General features: G+C 44.0%; 1 protein-coding gene across 13 annotated transcripts in view; it reads left to right on the top strand.

Moving 5' to 3' along the window:
• nrxn1a (neurexin 1a) overlaps positions 1-22,037 on the top strand; it is a 2,435,560-nt gene that overhangs the window by 1,245,579 nt on the left and 1,167,944 nt on the right. For all 13 annotated transcript variants that reach the window (XM_085981317.1, XM_085981316.1, XM_085981310.1 and 10 more), the window contains one exon: positions 9,819-9,941. In XM_085981317.1, the coding sequence (XP_085837443.1) occupies positions 9,819-9,941 (123 nt within the window). The remainder of the gene's footprint in view (positions 1-9,818; positions 9,942-22,037) is intronic.

Genomic DNA, 22,037 nt, shown 5'->3' with positions numbered 1-22,037 from the left:
GTCATCAAGCAGTATGTGGGAAGAGACCATCTGAAGATATTAGCACTCTGTGTTATCTGTATCCATCAGCGATTCTTAAATGGCATCTGAAATCAATGATGTTGTTCAGTTGGAAGAAACATAAATATGTTGTCGTATATTGGTAGATAATCACAGAATTAATAGGACATCTAAAATAGGTAAGGTCATTCAGATTTGTTGAAAATAATAAGATTATGTGACCCCCAAGTGCAATATTTAATAGTGTGGGCTTACTTGAATTTGTAGGCATGCTTTAGTATTAATAACATTCCATGGCATAATTTATAGTTGATTAAGGATTTACATACCTTACTGTTGTTTGACTGCTTTCTCCGAACAGAATAGGGCCGATTTTAACTCTCTCCACCTGGCGGAAACATGATGGTAGATATGCTGCCCCATTCCTGCACCATTTCTTTTCCAGAACCACTCACTGGGCAGCCCAGCTGTAAACATAAATCAGATGGGAGCCTCATTAATCTAAGCTGCACATAGCACTCCAAGGCCATTTTAACTGCCTACTGGGTGGAGTGTGCACAGTAGGCGATCTGAAATTGTTGAACTCGATATTGAGTCCGGAAGGCTGTAAAGTGCCTAATCGGAAGATGAGGTGCTGTTCCTCGAGTTTACGTTGAGCTTCCGTGGAACAATGCAAGAGGTCAAGGACGGTGAGGTCCGAGTGGGAATGGAGCGGTGAATTAAAATGACAAGCGACCGGAAGCTCAGGGTCACCCTTACGGACTGAACAGAGGTGTTCTGCAAAGCGGTCACCCAATCTGCGTTTGGTCTCCCCAATGTAGAGGAGACCGCATCGTGAGCAGCGAATACAGTATACTAGATTGCAAGAAGTACAAGTAAATCGCTGTTTCACCTGGAAGGGGTGTTTGGAGCCCTGGGCAGTGAGAAGGGGGGAGGTTTAGGGGCAGGTGTTACATCTCCTTCACTTGCACGGGAAGGTGCCAGGCGAAGGGGAAGGAGTGCTGGGGGTGATAGAGGAGTGGACTAGGGTGACTCAGAGGGAGCGGTCCCTACGGAATGCTGAAAGGGGAGGGGAAGATGCGTTTGGTGGTGGGATCACTTTGGAGGTAGCGGAAATTGCGGCGGATGATCCGTTGAATGTGGAGGCTGGTGGGGTGAAAGGTGAGGACAAGGGGAACCCTATCGTGGTTCCGGGAGGGAGGGGCGGGGGTGAGGGCAGAAGTGCAGGAGATAGAACGGACACGGTCGAGGGCCGTGTCAACCACGGTAGAGGGGAATCCTCGGTTGAGGAAAAAGGAAGATATGTCGGAAGCACTGGTGTGGAAGGTGGCATCGTCGGAGCAGATGCGGCAGAGACAGAGAAACTGGGAGAATGGAATAGAGTCCTTACAGGAGGCGGGGTGGGAGGAAGGGTAGTCCAGGTAGCTGTGGGAGTCAGTGGGCTTGTAGTGAATATTGGTCAATAACCTATCCCCAGAGATGGAGATGGAGAAGTCGGGGAAGGGAAGAGTCAGAGACGGACCATGTGAAGGTGAGGGAAGGGTGGAAATTAGAGGCAAAGTGAGTGAAATTGTCTAGTTCAGGGCGAGAGCAGGAAACGGCACCGATACAGTCATCAATGTATCGGAAAAAGAGGTCTTTGTTCCAGTCCTACTCAGGTCCCCTCCCTCACCTCTTTTTTCGATCCACCCCTTTGTTTTGGTTTTTCCCTCCCCCCCCCTTTCCTTTTTTCTCTCTCCCACATGGCAGCTGCCTCTCATTCTGCCAGAACATTTCACATCTAATCTGAGCCGTCTTTTGTCTCCACTAGTCCTATCACCATCTCGTCTCCTTTTGAATACCTCTTAATGTCGCTTCACTTCTTTTGTTCTCTCCCAGCCCTGCCTTTCGATCTATTTCATTTCCTTTCCAGTTTTGAAAAAGGGTTAGACCCAAAACGTCGACTCTAATCACAGAAACCCCACAGTGCAGATAGAGGCCATTTCGGCCCATCGAGCCTGCACCGACACATATCCCACCCGATCCCCGTAACCCCTACACCAACACATATCCCACCCTATCCTCGTAACCCCACGTATTTAATCCCCCTAACACTAAGGGTCAATTTATCATAGCCAATCATCCTAACCCGCACATCTTTGGACTATGGGAGGAAACCGGAGCACCCGGAGGAAACCCACGCAAACACGGGGAGAATGTGCAAACTCCACACAAACTCTCCACGGATGTTGCCTGGCCTGCTGAGTTTTCCTAGCATTTTCTGTTGTTATTTCGGATTTCCAGCATCTGCAGTATTTTGCTGTTCTACTTTTTTCTAGGCTGGATTGTCCTCCCGGCTGCCCAATCTTGGGCTGGCCCAGAGCCGGTGAGCTTAGTGGGAGACTGATTCGGGGCATGCAACTCACCACAATATGGCCTAGAAATTGGGTTTTGGTCTTGCCAGGGCTGTAGCGCCAGAAAGTTTGCGCCAGCGGTAATGCGGCAGCGCGCGACAAAAATTCGGGTGCGCCGGGCCCAGACGGCGGCGGGCGCTAAAACCCTCCTTTAGCGCCTCAAAACGGGCGTGAACTTGGGTTTCCCGGCGCTAATCCCCCGCTGCGGCACCCGATGCGGTGTGGCAGGCGGGGGAACTGCAGGCCTCCTCCTCCTGTTAAGGAGGAGCTGCCTGCAGCCGACAACTGTCCGGCGGATTGACCCGACATCTGAGCCCAGCACCTCGGGGAAGTGCCGGGCTCGCATCAGACACTGATCAGGGCCGCGGGGGGGGGAATGCAGGAGTCCGGGAAGGGAGGTGCGGGCAGGCGGCCGCCGGGAACGCAGCCGGCCGCCGCTCCACCTTTATGCGCCGGCGCACACTGGGGGAAGACTCTGTTGCCAGAGTCTTAGTTGCGCCTGCCACGGGCGAGGCGGGCGCAACTGAATTTCGGCTTGGGGCCGGGTTACCATGGCAACCGGGACGCTGCGCACACCGATGACGTCATCGGTGCCGGCGCAGCGCTACCGGTGCAACGCCGATTTAGGGCCCCAGGGAATTTCTCAACTGGCCATAACTCCGGCGCTAGGCCCTCTAGCGCCTCAAATGCGGCGCTAAGCCTGCCGAATTTCTAGGCCTATATGTTAATAAAACCTGGCTCTTGAAATGAGCCATGCCTCCTGCCACCCAATAGTTAAATCTATCCCAACATGTTCTCCATATACAAAATTTTTCTGTGTCCAAGGAAAAGATTTTTGTTCTCTTAACTGAGAAAAGATGTTGATTATCTACACTTTGCAATCTATACCAATGGGACACTTCTCACACAGCAAGTTCCCCAATCACAGTTGAGTTCCTAGAAGAAAGCGGAGAGGAGCCACTTCGCCAGAGAAAAGCGAAGAAAAATTGACGGATGAGCCGCTGCCGGCTCTCCTTCCACTCCTTCAGTAACCAGTCACAGAGGAGCATTTTGAGTAGCTGATATTAATCCCTCCTCTCCTTCCACTCCTTCAGTAACCAGTCACGGAGGAGCATTTCGAGTTGATATTAATCCCTCCTCTCCTTCCATTCCTTGTCCTGCCCTATTTTTTGGACAAAAGTGTGAGCAGTTACTCACAGTTTTGTCCAGAAAACCAGGTGTGACATCAGAAAAAGAATGGAGAGGAGGGAATAATGTAAAAGAAGAGGGTACATATATACATATTTTGATGTAAAAATGACAGGGGAAATATCTATTCTGGTGCACAGGTGCAGACTCACACACACACACACTAATATTGCACATTGTGCATCACTGCAAGATAGGTTTGGCTTTACAATGATACAGCCAAATCAGTGTGAGTTTGGGAATTGGTTTCAAGGTACAAGACCACCTCTAAGATGTACTCTCAGCTACTTTGTACTGGTTACGGGTGCATCACAAGAGCACTTCTACATTTTTAATGTTAGTGCAAAGCCAACAGGACATTTTACTCTTTTAGCAACATTCTGGTGAGTAACAGTAAGCATGCACAGAGCTGTGTAGAGCCGCAGTATCACTTAATGCTACTGGGTTGCCCTACTCTAAAAGCAAGTACCACTCCCAAACAGCTGCAATATAAATGTGAAAAGATCAGGTTTAGCTACATACACCATTAAATACTGGTGCACTTGATGATTTTGATAGCTTTAGCAATATCAAAATGACCCAGGAGAAAGCTGCATAAACCTATATAAGACCAGTGCCTTTTTGAATTCAGTAATAAATCTATTTTGTTCAGACTTCACATTTTATTATCAGTATTACAACTGAACTCTATTTGTATCATTTATATTCTAGAAGCTGCATTAATAGTTAGAAGGGGTACATCAACATTTAATTAATTGATCCAACAAGGCATTGATATTTATATTTTTATTTCTAAACATTTTACTGGAATACTGAGAGATGCACAATTGGTTCTTTTCCACCAAGCACTGAATCACAGAAGCAAGTGATTTAATTGTGGAGTAAAATAATCTCATTCAGCAGAAGCAAATAACTCTTCCTAGCAAAGGATCCGAATACTAGTAAGTTTATTTCTCACAAAAATAAAGTAGTACATCTCAATATTGCTATCTCAATTATTATGGTGTCACTGATATTCAAAACTTGCTTCTAAGTAGTGCATGGCCAGTATTAAAGTTATAGTTAATGATGGTAAAAGATGATTCGTAAGACTTTTATACAATAGGTTTCTAATGACAATACCTTCCATCGTTACAGAAAGAGGTTAATATGTAACTTGAATTTCTACATTATATAGCCTCAAATTTCTGCAATACATAGCTTGAATTTCTGTAATAAAGTCACAGTCCAGTCTTACTTTCTGCATTTACATTCAGTACACAACAAAAAGAACATTGGCATGCTCAGAAATGTATATTTGTGAAGTGAAAAGCTATTTGACATAATGTGGATGGATATATTGTTGCACCAGTATAGTGGTAAATAATAGGACCTTTTTTTTACTGTGCTTTATTATGTATTAAAGTTACATCAATTTATAAAATAGTTCCTGTATTACTATAGCTTTTTATATTGTTCTGATTTCCTTAACGTTTCTGAAACATTGCGGTAAGTCATGAGTGGGCACAATTGTATATAAAAAAAACCAGAAATACCATGTAGTTATAAAATGAAATGACATATAAAAAGAAATTCAGTGATCGCGATACAATTATCTTTTATCTACTTTGGGCAATGACATGTGACTGAACTTTGAGAAATGTGTGTACCTGTGCAGAAATGTTGTTTTTAAAAGAAACCAAGAGACAGTTAAATTAGATGTGGCTACTTAATCAGAGGGCTGTGGGAGGATGCCAGCTGGCCTCATTATCGCAGCAAAGCAGAATGAACGCAGTTTGCAGCAAGTGGGATCCTAATGGAGTGCAGCAAATTAGTAGTTGGCAACAATTTGGTATTCTGTAGCCACTGATATAGGGACCTAAGTGTTTCAGTTTAATTTTTAGGAAATTCATCCCTGTTAGTTACTCAGTCATACTTAACTACAACAACTAGATTGTAATCTGGAAGGACCACAAACCATATCGGGCTGTGCTACACATTGAGCAACTTTGCATTTATTTTAAACATAAATTCACTTCTCTCAGAAATTTCCTTTTTAGTCATACATAATCCTCAACACTCCTTTTTATCAGGACTGATTGTACTGTATGATACGAAAACCTGTCTTTAACTGCTAGTATCGCCATTGTTTTCTTGTACTGAATAAATGGGTTTTATTGCCATTTCAGTACATTGACAAATCTTTATTAGGAATTGATTTACATATCTTGGATCAATAAGTCACTGTTTAAAATGTGAATCTTCCAGGAATCCTTTGATAGATCTCTTGATCATACTTGTTTTCATTCTTTTGAATTGATATCTTAAATCGCTGAAAGAACCAAGATTCAAAACGTGTTTTAATTTTTAAAAATCTTTCACATGTATAATTATTTATATTCTATTATACCTGTACATTTTGTATCCATAATATTGCCAAGTGTACAGCTCAAAACATCTATAAGTGTTGATCAATGTAAAAAATGCTATTCTAGTAGTACATTTTATAACAGTGAAATGAAGCAGCTGTTAATGTTGTGGATTACACAGTTGCCAAGGCAGCACAGCACTTTCTAAAAGACACGAAGACTGATAACTTCAGATCTTTCATAGAATCATAGAAATTTACAGCACGGAAGGAGGCCATATCGGCCCACCGTGTCCGCGCCGGCCGGCAAAGAGCTATCCAGCCTAATCCCACTTTCCAGCTCTTGGTCCGTAGCCCTGTAGGTTTCGGCACTTCAAGTGTACATCCAAGCACTTTTAAAAGTGGTTAGGGTTTCTGCCTCTACCACCCTTTCAGGCAGTGAGTTCCAGACCCCCCACCACCCTCTGGGTGAAGAAATTTCCCTTCAAATCCCCTCTAAACCTTCCACCAATTACTTTAAATCTACGCCCCCTGGTTGTTGACCCCTCTGCTAAGGGAAATAGGTGCTTCCTATCCACTCTACCTTGGCCCCTCATAATTTTATACACCTCAATAAGGTTTCCCCTCAGCTTCCTCTATTCCAAAGAAAACATACCCAGCCTATCCAATCTTTCCTCGTAGCTAAAATTCTCCAGTCCCAGCAACATCCTTGTAAATCTCCTCTGTACCCTCTCTAGTGCAATCACATCTTTCCTGTAATGTGGTGACCAGAACTTCATGCAGTATTCTAGCTGTGGCCTAACTAGCGTTTTATACAGTTATGTTTTGTTTCAGCTTCACTTCAATATATTATACATTTCAGAATTACTTATTAAATCTTTGGGTTGTATGAATAACAAAATGTTTATTATACACCATATATTTAATCCTATATGAGTATGCCTTGTTCAGTAAATGGAAGATATTGGACTTGTAGCATCTATGCAATATATTAACTGCCAGGACCGATCACACCTAAAACACGATAGATTTTCTGATTAGTTGCAGCCAATAAACAGGTATAAAGTAGACCTAACCAATGAAAAGTTTGGGTCAAAATCAATTATACCTTATCTCTGTCCATTTAGCACCTCACTTAATTGTCCACTCGGATTTTCAAGTGGCATCGGAAGTGTCTACCAGTTTCCAAGTTGCAATATTTAACTGAAGCCCAGATGACATAATTTTAGATGTTGAAATTTCCTGCAGCTTGCACCAAAATAGCACTGAGCCATAAACCTATTCATATAAAATAGGTGTCCAGGGATGCTAAGAGTTGTGGTGTGTGTGGAACTAAGTTTGAAAAGGCCTGTAAGAATACATATTGCTGTGTTTTGAAGCTGTGCTATGAAGGTACCCCTGAGTGGAAAACAGAGCCAGCCTCCTCATTGTCACCTCATGTTGCAACACTTTCACTTTGACACGCATCTAAGGGGTTCAATTATTGTGCTGTTCCATCGCTTGGCTAAAGACTTGACTCCCTGCTGCCATATTCTTTGTGCCAGCAATTTCACTACCAAAATACCCTTTGCCAAGGCTGAACTATTATATCAGAAATTTTCATCTCCATGCTTCATTGTCTTAATGAATTGGGGGAGAATTTCCCAGAGCTTTTTTAGAAATCAACCATATTGGGCCGTATTTTGCGACCCCTATGGGTGCGTATGAGGTGTGTAGGGGCCGCGCAAGTTCCAGGTTTAGGCATGCGAAGCGCATGCGCTAAAACCCGGAACTTGCGATCTGTCAATGACAGATCCTCCGCATCCCTGGGAGAAGGGCCTCTGCGGGTGGAGAGTTGCGCTAATTGCTTCTGCCCGCTGAATGCCTGTGAAATTCTTACGCCTGGTAAAAGCAGACGTAAGGCTTGCTTTTACCAGCATAAGAGTCTCAAAAAATAGAAAAATAAAATGTTATCACTCATTTATACATTAAAAGCCCTGTCCAATAAGGTAAGGTTATTTTTAGCCCCATTAAAACATATTAAAAAAAATTTCAAAAAATTAAATTTTTGTTTAAAATATTTAATTAAATGGCATTATAATTAATTTTAAATATGTAATTTCAAAAAATATATATTTCATGTGTTCGTGTATTTTTTAAGTGATCCCCATTCATATTTGTGGGAGCTCCATATGTGCGGAACTCCCATAAGTATGAATGGGGATTCCCTTCTTTTATTGGTTGGGCCAACCCACGTGATACCAGGGGCGCTTGCGAACCACATGTGCCCCTGGGATACATAGGCCTCTGCCCGCGCGTACCTGGAGAGGCCCAGGATCGCAAATCTCCATACCTCCCAGGCCACCAGGTAAATGCGTAGATCTTTTACAGTTGGAGCCATCCGCCCGCAGGAAGCTTCCAATCGCAAATTTTGGCCCATTATTTCCCTCTTGTTAATTGCATCTCTCAGGAGTTGCCATTACTACTGATTTGGAAGGGTGCTGCACAAGACTGCACCATATAATGGATAAGGTGAACTTTGATGGGCTTTTTACTTGTCCTTTTCTTATGTTTGTATACATGATGGTATGGTTGTGTAGAGAACATAAGTTCAAATCCCACATAGCAGTTTGATAAGTTGAATTCAGTTTTGGAAAACTGAGGGAACAAAACACTGGTATGAGTAAAAATGAACATGAATCTGTTAAATTGTCATAAAAACCCAGCTGGTTTACTAATGTCCTTTAGGGAAAGAAACCTGCCATGCTTACCTGCTCTGGCCTGTATGTGACTCCAGTCCCTCACCAACGTGGTTGACGCTTAACGACCCTCTGAAGTGGCCTAGCAAGCCACTCAGTTGTATCAAACCACTACCAGTGGTTCAAGAAGAATGTCCACCACCACTGTCTCAGGGCAACTAATGATGGGAAATAAACACTGGCCTTGCCAGTGATGCCCACAAAAGAATTGTCAATCAAATTTTTCAGAGAAGTAACTTCTCATCGGTATCATTTCGTGTGTCACACTACCATGCCATAGTAGAACCATTTCCTTTAAATTCTGACATTTCAACAACACCAGCTTGCATTTCAGTAGCACCCTTAACATAGCAAAATATCCCAAGGCGCTTCAAAAAGTGTGATTGGTCACTGAGCAGGAATTGGGAGAAAAGAGTTCAGGAATATGACAAAGGTATAATTTAAAGAGGTAGTTTTTGTGGAGGCTTTTGAAGGTGGAGAAGGATGTGGCGAGGAAAAGGGGTTTAGGAAGCGAATTCAAGAGTGCTGGGAGTGTGATAGTTGAAGGCTTTGTCAACAGTGGTGGAGCCAGGGGTAGAGGGGGTGAGGTGGGTGCATAACAGACCAGAATTGGTGGGCTAATGCACAACAATTTAATACAGTACCCTCACATTTTGCAGTTGAATGGAGAAACAAATCAGATTGGAAGAATGTCACTGAAATTTACGAGGATTCTTCTGCACTATTGGACAGGATACTTGAGTATTATATGTGCTTCATGGTCTAAGGGGTTGGACATTGTTATACCCAAAGGAGTGAAATTGTTCTATTTTTAATTAAACAGTTGCAGAGTAAAATTAAGATGAGCAAAGAAATAACTGACTTCCTGTAATAAAGCAGACACTTGTGCCTATTCATGACAGATAATTGTGCTGGTATTTAATTATGTGTTGATATATTATGCATGAATTCATAATATATAAACAGATATGCCTTCATTTTATTTTTTGACTATAGTAGAATTTTGATGATAAACATAGTTTTGTTATAGTTTTAATATGCGTTCCTTTCTCAAGTGCTTTTATTCATTCTCTGGGGTTCAAGTATAAAGAAATGTAATAAGTTTGAACTGAATTCACAAACCTAATAATCCATTGCCATATTCTTATGCAGGCAAAGGTCCAGAAATGCTTTATGCTGGACAAAACCTCAATGATAATGAGTGGCACACGGTTCGTGTGAGTCGCCGAGGAAAGTATCTGAAGCTGATAGTGGATGAATTACAACCCATTGAAGGTAATAAAACCTCTTGTGGATTTGTAGCTCTCAAATGGACTCCAATATAAGTTGTAATATATAGTAATTGTCGACCCTGTTCACTTTCCAGGCAAGTTTTTTTTTGGACTTGGAAATGTTTTCAGTTCTTTATGATGTTGCTAAGCAAACATTGGCTTGAATTTTGCAGTCAGCAGCAAATTGATAGCGCTCACCACTGACCTTGAAGAAAGCTACCCATAAAGATCTAACGATCTCTGTGGCGTCAATGTCACCTTTACTGATGTTAGTTTGATTCTGGCGCCAAGTCTAGGGGATCGCCAGTGTCCAGCAACAGTGATGTCATCAAGCAGGCTAAACAGCCAGTCACATTGAAGAATTCTCACAGACAGCAAACCAGAAAGTAAAATGCACTGATTATCCTTCACTTTTTATAAATTTTGCAGAGTGTGAAATAAAGATTGGGTCATACACATGGGATTAAGGTAGAAGCTGAAATATCATCAAATTAAAAAATAATATTTTTATTATATTAAAAAAAATTTAATTTTTTATCATAATGGAAAAATTTGACATTCAACAAATATAAAATTCGTTTTTCAGGACCAGAGAGGTTGTTCAGCAATAATTATGACAGAGTTTGCCATTAAAATCCCAGTTACACCTCATTGAACAAGGCTTAACTTTTTCGGGGGGTTTTAACAGCGATATTGCAGCGTAAAAAGGGAAGTTCTCGTCAGTTCAGTGATTTCTCAAAGATTGCAGTCTGAGGGGACTTCAACAGCGCGTCCTGAGGAGCAGCAGGGAATCACTGACAGCAACTTCTGGATTTCCACATTTAATGGCACATGTGCAGACGCCAGAAGTTGCTATCAGTTTTGCAGACTGATGACAGCAAACCCTGACAGTTTCACCGTCATTACAACTGCAAAACCCAGGCCATTAATTTGTAGTTGATTCATTTCCAAGTTCTTGGTGGGTGAAATGGTCCTTTGGCAGATGAGCCAAATATGTGCACCAGCCATAGGAGTAAGCATGATGAGAAAAATACCTCATCATGTGGAGATAGCAAAGTGTAAGATAGTGTCAATTGATTCATCCATTTTGAGACAAATCACAGTGTATATCATTTGTGAGAGCTATTTGCTCATCTATGTATAGCAATTATTCCTGAAGGCCAATGATAAAACTTGCTTTGATATTTTACTCCACACAAAGACATGGAAGAAAACGTGGCAATTAGCAATCACTCAGTGCACCTTAGCAGAAAATAATTTTAGCTCATGTTGGCAGCTGAACTCCCAGAAGTATCATTAACTTGCATCTGCAGCAGTAAGTACAGTGAAGAATTGTAGTGAATATTTACAACTTACTGTTCAAGAAAAAGATGCAAAATTCTCTAAAAGTTAGTATAGCTTTATTGGTTAGCAAAGTCATTACAATTTACTAACCATGAGTTTTTATGTTTGTTACCAGATATTATATTTAATTCACAAGATTTATTACGTATGCCTTGATTACTTTTTTTTTTACAGTTATTTACTCTCATGACTCTTGAGGGAATTGTTTCAATGAAAGTAGAATATTTGTGCAACGTGATATGGATTTCAAAATCAGATTTACTTTTCAAAAGGCACCCTCTGTTGAAGGACTTATTTGTAGCATACAGTAGTTATTCATTTTATATGAGAACTTTCAGTGAAGGCAAATTCTGATAATATCATCACAAAGAACATTTCTAGCTCTGGGTTTCATACCACTTGACTTTAATGAGAACAGGTTGAGACCTATTATTTTGTGTTGTGCGAGTCCTTCTTGCATTTTACAGCATCTAAAGTGCTGGAATGAAACATATAATTCTTATTGTATTGTAACACATGCAGAGTAAATACTTTACCCTACACCCTGCAATAATGTTCGCATTTAATTAAATACTCTTGAGTAATTTAATACAATAGTTAGAACACTGTTTTCTTAATCCAGATGGTCTACATGGACTCCATATTGTTCCCAGGTCATATTTATTGGCAGATGTTTTGATAACTACATGTGCTTCCCAGGAACAAATGTGGTGCCCCAGTTTTCTCAGTATTATATCCGTGTATCTTAATGTTGTGTCCTTCAATAATCAGACAACAGACTGCAGGGAACGATTCAACAGGTGTTTACTGAATGAGGGTTACTCTAGAACTAACTGTACAGATCACTACTCAGGGTTTATATACAGGTGTGGTCACTGCCAGTACTACAGTATACAGGAGCTGTAAAAAGTAGTTCTCTCCCTTAAGGTATATATACATTACAATTCCTCCCCTTTTAGATTAACAGCACCATAATACTCATTTAACAATTAACATTTTTAATATACAATGTTATATGAAAATAGTCCATTCATATATTCAGTCTCTGGGGAGGCTTCCTGATTCTTTCTGGATAACGCCTTTCCCGAGTGCCTCACTTGGTGCGGAGGCGATTCTAGCACCCTGTCGTCAGTTGATTCATCAGCTTCCAATGCTATTGTTTCTGAGGTAGATGCGACCTGTACGTCGGGTTCCTCACCAGGTACGTATGGCCGAGACATGGGGTTGACTCGTTCCTGTGACTCTAGGATCTGGTCAGCATGGCGTCTCACAATGTTCTCCCCAACATCCACTGTGTACATTAGTGGCCCCTGCTGTGTGCATATCGTTCCTGGTTGCCATTTCTCTGTTCGGTAGTCGCGGGCCAAGACTGGTTGCCCGACATTGAAGCTCCTGGTCGGCTTCTCATTGATGTGCTGGAATTGCTTACTCTCAACATCTCTTCGTACATTTGGTCTGAGCAAATCCAGACGAGATCTCAACCTTCGGTTAAGGAACATCATGGCCGGGGCGTGGTTGGTGACTGCATGTGTCGCATTTCTGTAGGCTAACAGGAAATTGTCCACCTTATGCTGCAGTGGAATGTCGTCATCGCACATGGCCTTTACTGCTTTTTTAAAGGTTTGTACGAACCTCTCAGCCAATCCATTTGTGGCTGGATGATACGGGGCGGATGTGTAATGCCTTACCCCATTCCTTTTCATAAATCTTCGAAACTCTTCGGACACAAACTGTGGTCCGTTATCAGAGCAAATCTGCTCTGGCAAGCCGTTCCTGGCAAAAATGGTCCGTAGGACTGCAATAGTTTTCTCCGTGGTGGTGGAGGACATTTTTATCACCTCAGGCCATTTCGAGTGCGCATCCACGGCTATTAAAAACATTGAGTCCATGAATGGACCAGCAAAATCAATATGCACCCGTTACCATGGAGATGAGGGCCACTCCCATGGGTGTAGAGGGGCATGTGGTGGTGCATTTTGGACCTTCTGGCATCCTGAGCAGCTCTTTGTCAGGTCCTCGATTTGCTGATCGATCCCCGGCCACCACACATAAGCCCCAGCAAGGCTTTTCATTTTCACCCCTCCCAGATGACCTTCGTGAAGCTCATTGAGCACTCTCTCCCTTAACTTGGGTGGAATTACCACTCGGGAGCCACACATCAAGGTCCCCTGGCATACTGACAGCTGTTCTCTTCTGGATGAGAATGCTGGCAACAGTGAGTCGCCATGTGCTGGCCTACCCTTCACCGTCAAATCATATACCCGAGACAGTGTCGGGTCATTTCGGGTCTCCTTCTCTATACCAGCGTTAGTTACTGGCAAGCATTCAATTATAGTCGAATGATATATTTCGACAGGATCCACTGCTGGTGCTTCCTCCGCAGTAGGCAGTGGCAGGCGTGATAGCCCATCAGCGTTTCTATGCTGTTTCATGCCCTTATACTCGATTTCATATTGGTGCGCACCTAGAAAAAGGGACCATCTTTGTAGCCGTTGCGCAGTCATCACCAGAACGCCCTTCTTTGGATTAAAGATGGAGACAAGTGGTTGGTGGTCAGTCAGCAAGGTGAACTTCTGCCCGTGCAGATAGTGATTTAACTTTTTCACTCCCCATACTAGGCTGAGGGCCTCCCTGTCAATCTGGGCGTAGTTGCGCTCGGCTGAGGTTAGTGACCGAGACGCAAAGGCTACTGGCCTCTCCAAGCCGTCCGGGAATTTGTGCGACAGCACCACTCCAATGCCATAGGGTGATGCATCACACGCCAACCGAATTGGTAGTGCTGGGTTGAAATGAGCCAACACCTCTTTTGATGTGATCAATGCTTTGCTCTTCTGGAAAGCTTGTTTACATTCGTCACTCCACTTCCATGGTACCCCCGTTTGCAGTAGGGTGTTCAGTGGGTGCAGTACGGTAGACAAATTCGGCAAGAACTTATGGTAGTAGTTCACCAGCCCGAGGAACGACCTCAGTTGTGAAACATTTTCCGGTGCTGGAGCCTTGACTACTGCCTCAATCTTTTCAGGGGACTTATGTAACCCCTCTTTATCAATAACGTGGCCACAATACGAGATCTGCTTCTGGAAAACCTCGCATTTGTAGCGATTAGCTCGGAGCCCATATTCCTTCAATCTAGTGAGCACCTGCTCCAGGTTGGCGAGGTGATCACTGTCATTTTTGCCCGTGACCAGGATGTCGTCCAAATAACACTGGGTCCCTGGAATCCCTTGCAGGACTTGTTCCATTGCCCTTTGCCAAATAGCCGGAGCTGATGCTACCCCGAACACCAGCCGGTTGTATTGGTAGAGACCTTTATGAGTGTTGATCGTGAGGTACTGTTTCGAGGCTTCTTCTACCTACATTTGCAGGTACGCCTGAGCCAGATCAATCTTAGTGAAGCGTTTCCCTCCAGATAGCGAGGCGAAAATATCTTCAATCCGCGGAAGCGGATATTGTACAGTGTGAAGGACTGGGTTCACTGTCACCTTAAAGTCCCCACAGATGCGAACCTTCTTTGGTTCCCCAGGCGTATTACTCAACGACCTCTTCATTACAGGAACGATGGGTGTAGCTCACTCGCTCCAGTCCACTTTGGACAGTACTCCTGAACGTTCCAAACCTTCCAGCTCTGCTTCGGCTGGGCGGATCGCATAAGGTACCGGTCTGGCCTTAAAAAACTTTGGGCTTGCATTTTCCTCTATTTTGATCGTCGCTGTTATGCCTTTTAGTGTTCCGAGTCCCTGCTGGAACACTTCTTGTGCGTCAGTTAGCATTTTTGACAGTCGTCCAGGTGTGACGTCGTCATCCTTTTTGGCATCTACAGTCAGTGCTTATATGGGATGCCAATCTAGCTGTATCTTCTGGATTCATTCACATCCTAGTAGTGGTGGTCCTCCATCTGGCAATACATATAGGTCCATTTTTGGTGTTTCCTTGCCGTTATATATAACGTTCACCCTTATTTTTCCTTTGGGGTAGACTTTTTGCCCCGTGTACATCTTCAAGACAATCTTTGTATCTTTCAAGGGTATATGTGAGAATAGCTGCTTGTAGTCCCTTCGGTTTATGACTGTTAGGGCTGATCCTGTGTCCAATTCCATTTTCACTTGGACTCCTGCTATCTTGAGCGTGACCCAGATAGTTTGGTGATCCTCCGTTTTGATCACATTATGTAGTTTCAGACAACCCAGTTCCTTGCTTCCGGAGTCTGTATCACTCTTCTGTTCGTCTGAACTACTCTCCGTCACCTTATGTACCTTCTTGTACTTCTCCTGTGGAGATTTCTTGCTGCTGGTTTTCTTTCCCGACCTGCAGACTCTTGCTATGTGTCCTACTCTTCCACACTGTCTGCACACTTTGTCCTTGAACCAGCAATCATTATGGTCGTGTGTTGTTCTGCCGCAGCGATAGCACTTCACTGTTCCGTATGACATTTCATTTGTGCCATATTCTTGCGGTCTCCATTGTATCTCTGCAGTGCCCGGTGCTGCTGCTTCGTGTGATACTGCAATGCTGAAAGCCTTGTCCAGCGTAAGATCCTTTTCTGATAGAAGCTGTTTCTGGGTTCCTTCACTTTGAAGCCCACACACAAACTTGTCCCTTAAAGTACCTGCTAGTCCGGTTCCAAACTGGCAGTGTTTCGATAGCTTGCACAGTTCCGCTAAATACTCAGCATTACTTTCATCTTTATGCTGGTTCCTTTTGTGAAACTTAAATCTTTCTGCTATCAGCAGCGGTGTGGGGTTTAAGTGGTCCTGTAGGATTGACACTATGTTTTCAAAATCCTTTTCTACTGGCTTCTCTGGGGTTACTAGGTTTCGTAGTAAGCCATACGTTTTTGCACCCATTGAATTCAACAATACCAGCGCTTTCTTGTCATCTGGCACTTCATTCGCCTTGCAGTATACTTCTATGCGTTCGACATATGTCGTCCAATCTTCGACTTCATTGTCGAACGCTGTGATACTGCCACTCTTCGGCATTTTTGGGTGTGGTTAGACTGGCTTAAAATGGCGTCTCCCGCGCTTTCCTTTCTTCCCCGCTGCGGCTTAAAATGGCGTCTCCCGCGCTGCTGCCAACGCCGCTCTCGGCGGTCCTCGTGGCAAATGGCGACGCCCTGTGGGTTTCGTGCGCTGCTCCTGCACTGCTGCCAACGCCGCTCTCTGCGGTCCTCGTGGCAATGGCAGCGCCTCGCGTTTTCCTGTGCGCCTCTCTCCCCCATTGACGCTGCTCGGCCCTTGAACACCGGCTGCGCTCTGCTCTCTCTCGTCTCTCTCCCCCGTTGACGCCGCTCGGTCCTGAACACCGGCTGAGCCCTGTGCGCTCTGCCCTCTCTCTCTCCCCCGTCGACGCTGCTCGGCCTTTTTCTGTGCTGCTCGGTCGGACTCTAGCCCGCCGCTGTCCGGGAAGGTTCTGCGCAGTACCTGTTGCCAGCCCGTTTCGCTGGACCACCGTGACTGGAAAGCCAAGCCTGGCTCTCGACAGCCTCCCCTGCGATGCTCAAATCTCCGCTGGATGACTGGGCGGTTGCCCGTGGTCGACGCCCGTGCTTCTGGACTCGACCTTCTTCCACTGTTCTCCAGGAGTGAATCCCTGGGAGGTGATGCAGAGTTGCAGGTAGGTTCGAATCTGCCTCGTCGCCAATGTTATATCCGTGTATCTTAATGTTGTGTCCTTCAATAATCAGACAACAGACTGCAGGGAACGATTCAACAGGTGTTTACTGAATGAGGGTTACACTAGAACTAACTGTACAGATCACTACTCAGGGTTTATATACAGGTGTGGTCACTGCCAGTACTACAGTATACAGGAGCTGTAAAAAGTAGTTCTCTCCCTTAAGGTATATATCCATTACATACATTACACTCAGCCCACGTGCATTGCAGATAAGAGTTCTGTTGGGATTACTTGAACTGCTCATTTCCAGTTCGTATAAAAATCTGTTTAATAAAATTGCGCTTAATTTGGCTCTTTTGCTCAGAGAGGCCAGGAAAACAGAAAATGAAATAGAAATCTCCTGCTGATATATCTTAAACACATTAGAGGGAATTTTCACCTTACCTGTCAGGCAGGAACACAATGGGCATGTAGTTAAACTGGTCTGCGATTACACCACTCTATTCCTGCTCAATTCTCGTGGCCGCCATTGTAACCACACACTTTTTCTTAGGCGACGATACATGCAAAATGTGGTCATATGATGTCATTGGCCCCTCTATGCTATTTTAATGGCATTCTGAGAGGGGTACCCAGCAGGCACCCCGCTCAGCAATACCTGGTGAGGGAGAAGAGGAGGCCTTTTAAAGTAAATCAAAAACTTTCCTTAGTGGGATCAGGAGGAGCAAGAAACTCGTTGGACCCAACAAAGAAAGCCTGTGCCTCCGCTTCCCACTTGCAAAACAGCTCAAATCACTCACCCCCCCCCCCAAACCCGCCCCCCCTCCCCACCCTCCGTGCCTTACATTGGTGCTGGCAGACGACCTGTGCACTCTGTGATGTTGACCTGCCCAAAGCCAACCAGTTGTCCTTTTCCACCCGTTTCGGGCGGGCAGTGCCCATGGGATGTAAATGAGGCCCAGCCATTAAAATCAGCCGAGGCCTCTTGGGAGTTAAAATCCACCTCTTTGTCATTGTAATTTATTTGGAGCACGAGTTTCATTGATCCCATGTTGGAAGTATTGCTTGATAACATTCATGGGTACAAAAGGTAAAAGTTGTCCATTGCCTTTCACCATTTGTCATCTCAAATTGAATGACACCCATATAAAGTTGAACAGATGGAAGATAATTGTAAATGTTATTAAAATAATATAAATACAAAACAAAGATCAGCAACTTAGGTAATAAAAAAACATGTGCGCAGAAAGTTCAATGGTGCAGTGTGTTGGTGCACCGGCATGTTGTACCATAGTCTGATGGACTGCAGGCACGTTCCAACGATAACATTGTTGGATAAGACATTAAACCAAGGCCCATCTGCCCTCTCAGGTGAACGTAAAAGATTTCATGGTGCTATTAGAAGAAGAGCAGGAGAATTCTTCAGGTGTCCTGGCTAATGCTTATTCATTAACTATTTCCAGTAAAACAGATTACCTGGAAATGTATCTCATTGCTGTCTGTAGGACCTTGCTTTGTGCAAAGAGACTGCGCAATATCCTACATTATAACTACAATTCAAAGGTACTTCATTAGCTGTGAAGCGTTTGACATGTCCCAAGCTCATGAAAGGAGCTATATAAATGAAAATGTTTTGTTCATTTGTATAGTGAATTTCTTAGCTCAGCCTAATGGAGAACAGAAAGGGGGAAAAATTTGTTAGCGACTATTTTGGGTCGCTGCCATTGCCCGGGCATGGCAGTGCATCGACTAGTGCAGCGAAAAGAACGTGCCAAACCGAGAAGGTCTGCGACCTAGTTTTGACCTCTTTTCCCTCTCCTAAGCCCTCCTACTGTCAGCAGCTCACCTGAGGGTTCATTCAAGCGTTGTATCAAGAGGGTGATGTTTGTACTGGTGCCCACCGTCGGCGAGGAAGAAAACATAGAGTGTCCATTGTAAACCTTGCCTGCCCTGGTGAGGTTGTTCAACTTCTTTTGGCACTGCTCTGCATTCCTGGGGGTGAAAGAGTTGGCACTCGGTGCTAATGCCACCTCCCTCCAGGAGGCACGTGTAATACTCCTAGCTGGCTTGCTGGACATTCACGGTTGGAAAATCATGCACATCATACACCTGATTTTTCGTTGTGTGATTTTGGTCGGTGAACTCTTGATGAGAATGTGAAGTTGTAAAATTACTCCTATGTTTTGTCTATTTGTACTCTCTAAGTGCATCAAGTAGATTTTCCTGTTACTGGAAAAATACCTCAATTTTTATTAGTTATGTGCTACCGTTAGTTTTGATTGCAGATAGACATTCATGAGCAGATGAACAAACACATTGTGGTAATGATTTTTCACAGGCCATTTGCCTTTCTTACAGTAGACTTATATTATCTTCTATTTTTCCATTTTTTTTCCCATTTCACTAATAATATTTTTTATTATTTATTCCTACATGTGCATGCTTTTATTACTCCCCCCCCCCCCGCCTTCTTGAGGTTAACCATGTGCTACCTTGTATCCTCAAGCCAAGGTGGAGTCTTTGAGACTCTGTCCTTGGGTCTGATATCACATAACCAGTCATTAGGAGATGTACATGAGTGATCCAGCTTGATTCCTCCTCAGATTTTCTTAGGCAGAAAAGGAAAGAAAATAAGACGGCAAATAAAACCATGTTGTTTTTTCCTTTGAGTATCTGTAAAACACTACCGCATTTTTTCAATGATATTAAGGCTACCTGAAAATCAATATTGCAGTAGGTGAGCTGAAATGGCTTCCAGCAGGGCTTCACAATGGCTTGAATCAGATTGGTCACAAAAATGATAAAGTACAGTTTATACCTCAATACTTAGAATAAATGGGCTATGGATGAGCAAGTTTAAAAATTAACATTTTTAGTATTGTGCAGGCTAAAGAAGTGTCTCAGAATGGATATAAACCTTAACAGATGCCTAGTGCAGCTTCTTTTATTGGTTACCCTTCCCCAAATTGCTCAAGTCACTGTACCTTTTGTACCAAGTAGCACTCTTTAAAGGTTAGGTGGAGGTTACTTAGAAAGTAACAGCAAACACAAGCATAGATTGGGTAAATTCTTCTCTAATAGATGTGAATAAGTTTTGTTTAGAGTGGTGTTAGCAATACTACCTGCCCTTCGTAATTCTTCCTACTTTAGCTACTTTATGATAAATTGACCAACTAATACATATCTCACACCACTGAAAGTAATAAATGATAACCTCTGTGACCATGGTGCCTTAATCCTTCTTGTTCTCCGCAACCTCTCACAACGTTCAAAATGGTCAACCTTACCATTCCCTTCCAACACCTCGCCTCCGTCATCCACATTAATAGGACTGCTGTCATACGGTTCCATTCCTACCTATCTGAGCATAGCCAGCACTTCTCCAGTAATGGTTTCTCTGCTCCTCCTTACACCATCAACTCTAGAGTTCCCTAAGTGTCTATCTGTGGCCGTCTCCCCTTCCTCATACCTCCTGCCCCTCTGTAACATCATCTGCTTCTATATATAGTCCAATCACACATGACATAGCTCTACTTCTACTCTACATCAACTACATCAACAATAACAATAACAACAACCTTCATTTATATAGGGCTAGAAATTGGGTTGCTTTGCACCTCTCCGCTAATGGGGCGCAAATGCCCTAGCACCTGGATGTGGCGCTGCTAATGACTCCCGCAAAATTCAGCAAGAGTTAGCAGCGACGCTAACGCCCTGCACCGCTGCACTGGCAATTATTACGTCATTGCCGTGCGCAGCGCCCCAGCCACAAACTTCCCTTGCGCCCCCGACCTATTGCCAGGCGATATGTGACACAGGATCAGGGGGCGGTTTTGCAGCGGCGGTAGCGGGCGGCGGCGCAATTTAAAGGGCAGGTGTTGGGTGGCCATTTTAATTTTGGACGACTGCCAGCACCTGCCCTCCTTTCACATTTGTATGCGGGGTGCCGGCTGCGATCGCTCATCCCGGCACTCCCCTTGAGTGCAGGGCTGTTTCCACGGCACCCCGCTCCCCGGTGGTCCGGCAGGGCCCCGGTGCGCACAGCGCTAGGCCCCTCCCCTTTAATCAGGGGAGCCTGTTTGATTGGCACCTCATCAGCCACCTTAAACTTTCACTCCTTCCACCGCCGGCGCACCGTGGCTGCAGTGTGTACCATTTGCAATATACACTGCAGCAACTCGCCAAGGCTTCTTCGACCGCACCTCCCAAACCCGCAACCTCTTCCACCTAGAAGCACAAGGGCAGCAGGTGCATGGGAACACCACTACCTCCAAGTCACACAGCACCCTGCCTTGGAAATATATCGCCGATCCTTCATCGTCACTGGGTCAAAATCCTGCAACTCCCTACCTAACAGCACTGTGGGAGTACCTACAACACGGACTGCAGTGGTTCAAGGTGGCGGCTCACCACCACCTTCTCAAGGGCAATTAGGGATGGGCAATAAATGCTTGCCTTGCCAGCGAGGCCCACATCCCATAAACAAATTTAAAAAAAATTATGGCAGATGACCAAATGCTTGGTCAAAGAGGTAGGTTTTAAAAATCATCTTAAAGGAAGAGAGGTAGAGAGGCGGAGAGGTTTCGGGAGAGAATTCCAGAGCTTAGGGCCTAGGTAGCTGAAAGCATGGTGATAGTATAAAATGGGCAATATCGATTCAGTTGCCCGTTGCACATCTCTCCCGATTTTAATTTCTGTTGAAATCAATGGCAGTGAAAATTGTGAGAGATGTACAACGGATGGCTGAATCAATATCACACGTTTAACGCTGTCACCCAAAGTTAGAATTAACCCCCATGAGTCCATACCCCAAAACTGCAGTTTAACTCGAGGATAAAAAATGGAGACATGCAGTACAGGTTGTTCTTCCGAGATTGTCATTAAAGCAAATACTAGGGGTGGAGAATAATAAGCTTCTGCTTGTATTTGCGAGCGCTTGATCCTCACACTGGGGCCAAAAGTGGCATATTTTACATTTAGGAACATCAGAATTAATTTGGTCAAAGAAACATCAGCATCTGTATGGAAATATTAATAGTTTTGCATTACTATTCAAGGAAATAAGGAATCTTATTAAAAATTCTTACAGTCATTGCTCAAGTTACAGAAGATCCAGCAGGTTGCACCAGGTTAAATTGAT

This window comes from Somniosus microcephalus, chromosome 3, assembly GCF_052327205.1.
Source record: "Somniosus microcephalus isolate GS21.2 chromosome 3, FLI_Smic_1.0, whole genome shotgun sequence".
Taxonomy (NCBI): Eukaryota; Metazoa; Chordata; class Chondrichthyes; order Squaliformes; family Somniosidae; genus Somniosus; species Somniosus microcephalus.
Note: the sequence above shows the minus strand (reverse complement) of the source record. Positions and strands in the feature narration are given on the sequence as shown.